Genomic DNA, 8,545 nt, shown 5'->3' on the forward strand with positions numbered 1-8,545 from the left:
AAAAGAAAACAAATAACAAGGTAACCAGCACCCTCACTGTTTCCACTGCTCCTGGGGGCAGGAATTCACGTTTAAAAAGGAGGTTGTTCTCTGTGATTCTAACATACATCCCAAGAAATTCAGAAAGCATGAAGTAACAGATCAGACACCATGTGTCTCTGGGTGTGCTGCTGCGTGGCTTCAGCAACACGTTTATTCCCGAGTTCTGACACTACAAGCCAAGAATGCTAACGAATTTGCTTCTACTAGGTAAGTGCTTGCTTCCTGACTTATAGACAGCTGCCTTAGAGTTGTCTTCACGGAGCAGGGAGAGAGATCGCTTCTCTTGGTCCACTTTATAAGGACATTGCTCCTACCTACCAGCGCCCCCCCCCCCCCCGCCACAGTCTATCTCCAGATGTCATTACTGGGGGGGTTAAGGCTTCAGACATAAACTTTCAGGGACAAGGAAGCCCATGGCAGCCTCTGTTTTTAAAATGCTTTTCCCGCTAGCTGTGTTGAAGCACATGTCTTCAGCTAGCTAGGACACTCTACGGTGGCCACAAATGATTTTGTACCTTGCTGTCATCCCACAGGCCTGAGGCTGGGGGAGAAGAGCTATTAGCCTGCTGAGCTGCCACACTCCTGAGGAAGACAAGGGCCCTGCTTTCACCCTTTAACCTTTTAACCCTTTAACAGCCAAGCTGCTTTTGTACCTACCTTATCTCTAGCTTGAATTCATTCTTTCCCCACTAATTGCCACATCTTTCATGTCTTCTGCTCCACGTGTTGCTCTCTCTGGATAAGGACAGTGAGCAGCGACTACACCACACCTGAATGCTCTCCTTCCTAAGGGTTTCCTCCGCCTGACACACTAGTCCATTACCTTTAAATTTAGGCTCATGTGAGCTCTTGGAACACGGGCCGAATGCAGACAGTCTTTGTTATAATGTGGAACAGAGGCCTTTTGTCCAGGTCCTTCTAGAGCCCTTATTGTCCTCTATCGTCAGGATCTGTCCTAGCATCCTGGTCCTCTGGAATCCCACCAGGATGCTCCATTGAGATCTGCGCTCAGTGTTCAACTATGTTCATAGCAGTATTTGTCATAGCCAGAACCTGGAAACAACCTAAATACCCCTCGACTGGAGAATGGATAAGGAAAATGTGGTACATTTACACAATGGAGTAATACACAGAAGAAAAAAATAATGACACCTTGAACTTTGCAGGAAAATGGATGGAGCTAGAAAACATTATTTTGAGTGAGGTAACCCAGACACAGAAAGACAGTTATCACATGTACTCACTCATAGGTGGTTTTTAAACATAAAGCAAAGAAAGCCAGCCTATAAACCACAATCCCAGAGAACTTAGACAACAATGAGGACACTAAGAAAGACTTACATGGATCTAATCTACATGGGAAGTAGAAAAAGACAGGATCTCCTGAGTAAATTGGGAGCATGGGGACATTGGGGGAGTGTTGAAGTGGGGAGGGGAGAGGCAGGGAAGGGAGCAGAGAAAAATGTAGAGCTCAATAAAAATCAATTTAAAAAAAGAATGTGCACAAATCAAAAAAAAAAATCTGAGTTCAACATACCACAGGCTCTCTTGCCCTTATTTCTAAACTTTCCATATTCTTCCTGCAAACCAATTCCAAACACCCAAGAACCACAGTGAGGCCTCCTACAGCAGTGAAGACGCTCCAAATGCCCATCTTTCGCGTTATTTTCCTCATTGTTACGATCAAACAACCAACAAGAAGCAAAAGGGTTTATTCTGGCTTTTAGATGGAAGGGATGTATATGCGTGCACATGTGTGTGTTCACGTGCATGAATGCTTGTCGCGCGTGTGTGCATGCATGTGTATGTACCTCTCTCTCTGTGTGTGTAAAAATAAAAATAGATGGAAGGGATGTATGTGCGTGCACATGTGTGTGTTCACGTGCATGAATGCTTGTCGCGCGTGTGTGCATGCATGTGTATGTACCTCTCTCTGTGTATATATATACACACATAATACATAATAATATATTACATATATAATACATACATAAATACATACACACCATGGTGGTCTCCAGTGACCCACTTCATCCAACTAGACCCTTGCCTCAAGAGCAGTGGGGGCCAAGCGTTCAAACACGAGTCTATGAGGGGCATTTCACTTTCAAACCATAATTGGCTTCGAGGAGCCCAGGCAAGCGCTCCAGCATAGAGCCACATCGCCAACTCCAGTCTTCATTTTAAACACACAAATTGACAATAGCACAAGTTTCTCTTTATTGGCATTTTCTTCTCAGTCCCTATTCCTTTCCTTTAAGGTTTTGTGCAGTCTTGTTACAACAGAGGCGGCTCTGGACTGTGCAGGGGCTCTACCTGCAATCAGGGGCAGTCTCTTTCCTGCAAAAAAGCTCCAACTTCAGAAGAGTCTTTCCAACACGGTAGAGATGACAGGGGACATTCTCCTTGGTGAGAGAAATTATCAAAGTGACAAAAAAAAAAAATAACCAAAGCAAAAGGTCATCCAGAAGGGCATCCACACTTGAGATATGGAAGTCAAGGGTACTGCTGTTGCAAACAGCCTTAAAAACCTCCAGCGACTGCTAAATTTCACCTTCTAGTTGGACAGGGGGTTGTTCAGCATCCTAAAAGCAATGCCAAGTCTTTCGTGGAGCTTTCTTTGGGGCACATGGGGGGCTCAGTCTGCCACACTGTGCTTGGCCTTGCCTGGCATGGTGTTCTGAGGGACGCTGGTGCAGAAAGCTGCCTTGGTTTTCGGAGATTGCCTCGGCTTCATGGCAACCTCAGAGAACCTGTAGACAGAAAGAAGACGGGTGAGTCTGGCCCCTTAGAGCACCACAGTTCCCAGCAGCCTCAGCTGTGAAGAAGCCTCAGGAGGGGATCCAGGTGAGGAAGAGTCATGGCAGGAGCAGCAACACAGGTGCGTTTCTCCTCTTTTAAGGCCTTGCGGCCATCTTCCCCGAGCTGAGGCAGTCAGGTCTGAGGTAGGTCAGTAGGAGGGTGAGAGTGGAAGAGACTGTCAAGTTCTGGTGGGAGGCTTGTTGGCTCACGCATGCCATCCTAACGGGGAATGGTACCCTTTCTGGCTGGTCTGTGCCTCCAGTGAAGCCACTTCTGTCATTTCCTGACGGGGACCTGACCCTCAGCCCAGAGGCCTCCAGGGAATACGTGCAATGGAGGTCCTCCCTGGTAGTGCCAAGCTTCTCTCTTTGCTGAGAAAAGACACAGGGCCAATCTTCAAGCCACAGTTCTGATATCACCCCCACGCCCCGCCCGCCCCATCAGGAGCTGAAGTCAGCCCAAGGAAGAACTCCGGAGGCAAGGCACGCAAACTTGCAGGGGCCGGTCTCTGTGAGGAAGCCAGAGTGTGTTTCAACATTCTTAAAGAATGAATTCCTTTCTAATATTAGAGCAAGGAATATGTTTTATAGCTGGCTTCTCAGAGGACCTAGTCTTACATTTAACTATATAAGCTGTGGGAAGCCAATGAAATGCCCACAGAACCTTCTAGTGGCAGCTTTCGGGTTCTGATTAGTGAAGATATGTGATACTTAGAGCAAATGCAAGGGAAGCTGACTCACTTGGACAGTGTGTCTATGGTCTGCTGCGTGGCCAGGGTCCTCTTGTCCTGCGATCCATACAAGAAAGTCTCAATCTGAACACACTGCGGAACACCAAGGAGTCTTCGTGAGGTTATGGAAATGTCACAGGGAAATAAAGTCTCCTTTGAACTAGAGAAAGAATGCTTCATTCTTAGACCAGTGCTGTGATGGAGTCAGTGCCCTCTGGGGGCTTCTCTAGGGTCAGCCTGACCTTTCATTCGATCGTTCTTAGGGATCCAGGACACAGACGTACAATGTGAGCCTACTTCAGAACCCTCTGTGTGCAAGCATGCGTTTAAAGGTAGCGTTTTTAAAAAGCAAGGCAAGCACATTGGCTGACTTTTGCTTCGTTTCCTTCTTTTGCTCAAGTTTTGGCATTTTATTGTTTATGCCCAGTCAGGACAAAGTTGAGGAAGGGAAAAGAATACAGAAATTCTAAAAATGCTCCAAGTCAGTCTGAAGAATGAGGTGGAGGAGTTTGCTTTGACGACATTCTGTAAAACTACTTTGATGAAGGCAGTCCATCTTTCATCCAGGGTGTCAAGTAGACCAACGGGAAAGGCAGGGACCTCAGTACTCTGTAGCTCATGGACTGTCCTTGCATGGCCAGTGATGGAGAAGAGGGTTACTCAATAGATGGCATCAGGACCACAGTTTTGCAAATGAAAGAAAATGGAATCTAGCTCCCCCAAAACAGAAAAACCAAGCCCAAAACATGTAAGGAGTAAAACATGCAGTGCCGAGCTTGGAGGTTCCCTAGGAAAACCCTGAGGAACAGCCTTCCGGGCTGAGGTAGGAAGCTATTTCCTGAGACAAGCTGCCCACAACAAACTACTGAAGGAATGTGACCTGCTGTATGAACATGACCAACAGCTTTGCAGCCAAGTTCAACTAAAAGCAAAGAACAAGGGGTGAGGGGGTGGGTAGTATCTGCAGTGTATCTTCATCTTTCTAAGGGCTGGGTAGCATTCAGAACACAAGCAGAATGCCTAAGAGGTAACGAGGAACCATGGCAACAACCTCCTGGCAGAAGAGGGATCAAAAGGTAGAGTTAGTTATTCAAGTTGGAAGGAAACGGGCCAATAAGCAGGCTCCGACCCACTAATAACTAGAAATGCAAGCAAAAACTGAAGAGTGCACTTTGTAATAAATGGGAAAATGATGCTCCAATGCTGTCAAGATGATGCCAAAGAGGGAATAACAAGAACTATTATAAAGTTTTGTACATTAGTAATGGGTATTTAAGTCGGTATAAGCCTCTGTACACACTTTAGCAATATTTAATAAAGTTTAAGTAAAAGTTAAATAAAGAGAGAGATGCCTGTTTGTTTTCTAATGAGAGACAGAAAAGGAGTGATCTGGATGGGAGAGGAGGTGGGGAGGAACTGGGAGGAGTAGAAAAAGGGAAAACTATAATCAGAATGTATTATGTGAGAAAAAATCTATTTTTAATAAAGAGAAAATAAAACCCAATAATATTTCTATATACACAGTAAAAATAAGTATATGCTAAAGTAGAACAACAAATTATAATTTTAAAAAGTACAAAAAAAAAAAGACAAAGAAGTGCATGACCAGAGGGAGTTTTATGTGAAGCTTGAAACCCGAAAAACCAACCATAAGCATGGGAACAATGTCAGCTTCAAGTTACATGGGGACTGGGAAGTCGATGGAACTTCATCTGTGTGGCTTGCCCTTTGCTCCTTGCTCTGAACCAAGAGTTCAAAGGTTGCTTCACATCACAAATGCTTTCCTGCACATCTGAACTATTTCTCAATACATCTTAAAGACTGAAGTTGTCTCCCTGGCTAAACTGCTTGAATCAGAAAGAAACGAGTGTGGACTCAGAAGACGTCCATCCACTCATATCTGGAGACCATTTTTAGATCTTTAAGAAAGTGAAGATGCACGCAGCCCAGGGGCGTTGTCTTTAGAAGCTGCGGAAGCTGTCAGGGATGCCCAGGTATGTGTTTCGAGGTGGGGATGAAGAATGGAATTCTGGTCTTGTGGAGGATAAAAATAACAGACATGAATACGGTAGAATTTTATTTTTTAAATAACGAAAACAATTCCGTTTCTTGACTGAATTAACTACATGAAGAAGTAGTAGGCTCTTTCTCCTATTTCATTTAGTTCCTATCAAATTCTGCTAACGCAAGGATCTCCATGCGACAGGTCCTGGCCTTTCTAAACCTACACAGGGGCCTCAGCCTGGCCTTGGCAATAGGTTTCTCATTCCCGGGACTTTCCCAGGGTCACTTTAACCCACAGATGCATCATATGACCTTAGGACCTCAGGAAACTTGAGGAACAGCCATTGTTTTGAGTGGAGGTATAACACATGCTTTTCACAGTTGTGAGAACTTGGTGATAACACTTTCAGTCCTCAGCGTGAGAGGCAGCACATAGACCCTTGCTTACTGCACACAGCAGGGCAGAGAGGGGAGTCACTGAGAGATAGACAGTGGGTCCAAGGGGCAACCATGTATCCCCTCCCCCGTCTCACTCTCCCTTCCAGAACCCGCTTTCTCTCTCCTTCATGAGCAGGAAGACCTGCGCTGGGTTTAACAGAGTAGGTCTGAATTTAAGGGCACCAGACACCCCATTTACATATGCATGAGTACTCCAATGCAGCTCTTTTGACACTGGCTGAAGCCAGCACCACTTGGTGCTAAATTCATTCACTGTAGTATTAGGATTTTACTGTCAATGTAATAAGTCTTTGCAACAGCCTGATGAGATCTCAGCTCACTCTGCTGAATAGATGGCTTCTAGAAGCTCTAAAACACAGGCGGGATTTCCATCCTACCTCTTTGGTGATTGAAGGGTCTTCTCCCTGGCCCCTAATTCCCTAGGGAAGAGACAATTGGGTCAATAGTCACAAATTCCCAGGAAGAATGAAAAGCTAAGTGGTAAGATTCAGGCAAATTTCCCCAGGCTCTACTACGGGAGGGGTCCCTTCCTTCTAGACCAAGCTCTCTGGCAGCATTAGAAGAGGGGAGGGCAGAGTTAGGAGAGGGGTGAGTTTGGGACTCTGCTCAACAAACAAGTCCTAGAGGTCCCTCCCCAAGATGCCTCTCTTGTTGGCAGAAATAGATGCCCCAACCCATGGCTAATGTCCCCACAAAAGACATTTGCTTACAATTCCAGCCCAGGAGACACACAAATGTCAAATAGGAGCCAGCGGTCCCCACCTTAGCCCCTACCTAGTCTTATCGATGATTCTGGCACCCAAAGAGGCAGGGCAGAAACCTGGGGAAAAAAAGCTTGTCCATCTTCTTCAATCGATATTTTTCTATTTTTAATATCCCAGATTAGCCTTAAAATCCCTCAGTAGTAGGGAGGATGACCTTGAAGTTCTGATCATCCATCTTGGGCTGGTAGAGTACTTGCCTACCATGTATCAAGCCCTGGGTTCAATCCCCAGCACCGTATGAACTGAGAGAAGAAGTACATGTCTCTAATCCCAATACTACAGGGGAATTAGAAATCAAGGTCATCCTTGAGTACATACGAAGGTTAAGGCCAGCGTGGGCTACATGAGGCCATAGAAAAAAATTAAGTAAAACACTACTATATTAGGTAAATAAAAACAAAACACAATAGCCCAATGCATTGAAAAGGAAATAAAAGCACTAAGAGTCAAAACTTTATTTTTCTTTAAAATGAACCCAAAACTTTATTTCACATGTAACAGTATAATTTGTATATTAAATAACACCATAATAGAATGATTTGAAATAGTTTTAAGTAGAATAAAAATGGGAAAATGTCTGGGTTTTCTTTATACTGTTTTCTATTGTCCAAGTTTCTCCCAATTGTATCCTTTTTAAAGATTAAAACAGCTTTTAAATTATATGTCCTAATAGCATAGCGATATTTCATATTTATACTAATGTCAGCTAGTGAAAGCCATCCTTAAAAAAAACTTCAGAAAACAGCTTTATAAAAGTAAACTTAGCGTCCTCCAGAGAGGACATCTGAAGACGGGAATGCTGAAGCCCCACCTGGTCTCCCTCCATCTCTTCACGCTGACATCAACAGGGGCAGGTTTACCAGCCTAGCCCTACACCGAGACACCGACGGCACAAACCGAAAGCTCCTAACAAAGGTATGACCTCACAAGAGATCTATATACCCTCCCCTCTCTTCCTCCCTCCCCCCTCAACGTTGCCTTTACCCCAGGCTGACTTCGAACTGGCTGTGTAGCAAAGGATGACCTTGAACTTCTGACCCTCACACCTCCTGAGTGCTGAGATGCAGGGTGGGTGCCCATGCCCAGTTTACAGGGTGCTGGGGATGCTAGGCAAGCGCTCTACCAGCTGAGCCACAGGCACACTGATATTCTGAGAAAGACTGTTAAAAGAAAGTTTAAAAACAGTGACTCCATAAAAATACAGCGGTGATAGCTGAGGGTGAAGCCCATTGGGGTTACACTCAGTGGGCTGTGCACCAAAAGACCATTTTAAGAGAACAGGAAAACCTATTACAGCTTCTGCTAGAAGCTGTTTAATAGCTGTCTATTTATCTCAGGAATACAAATTGAATTCTTTAATGTTCTGCTTCACTTAGCTAAATTTGCTTAAACGTGTGTGTGTGTGTGTGTGTGTGTGTGTGTGTGTGTGTGTGTGTGAAATCAGTGTGGTGTTTTGATTCTTTTGTTCTTTTTATCACAGAGACTATGATAGAGTCAAAGTCAATAAATGTTAATTGAAACACTGGAGACATCTGGCTGAGCTACGGAAAGAGCCTTCAAGCCTTGGTATTAGAACATTCTCCACCAGAATAAAGGTGCCCTGAGCTCTATTGTAACAGAAACCAATGTACCCATCTTTAAACCAGCCATGATGGAGGAAGGTCATTGGTTGATTAAATAAAGAAGCCGCTTGCCCTGATAGGTTAGAACGTAGGTGGGAGGAGTGAACGGAGCAGAACGCTGG

At 44.7% G+C, this 8,545-nt stretch overlaps 1 protein-coding gene across 1 annotated transcript in view; it reads right to left on the minus strand.

Moving 5' to 3' along the window:
- Positions 1 to 2,120: 2,120 nt before the first annotated feature.
- Positions 2,121 to 8,545, minus strand: part of Ttc23 (tetratricopeptide repeat domain 23) — a 65,117-nt gene continuing 58,692 nt past the window's right edge. The window contains exons 10-11 of the mRNA XM_026784432.1: positions 3,585 to 3,667; positions 2,121 to 2,795 (exon numbers count right to left, since the gene is read on the minus strand). Of these exons, the coding sequence (XP_026640233.1) occupies positions 2,681 to 2,795; positions 3,585 to 3,667 (198 nt within the window). The 3' untranslated portion in view covers positions 2,121 to 2,680. The remainder of the gene's footprint in view (positions 2,796 to 3,584; positions 3,668 to 8,545) is intronic.

Source organism: Microtus ochrogaster, chromosome 22 (assembly GCF_000317375.1).
Source record: "Microtus ochrogaster isolate Prairie Vole_2 chromosome 22, MicOch1.0, whole genome shotgun sequence".
Taxonomy (NCBI): domain Eukaryota; kingdom Metazoa; phylum Chordata; class Mammalia; order Rodentia; family Cricetidae; genus Microtus; species Microtus ochrogaster.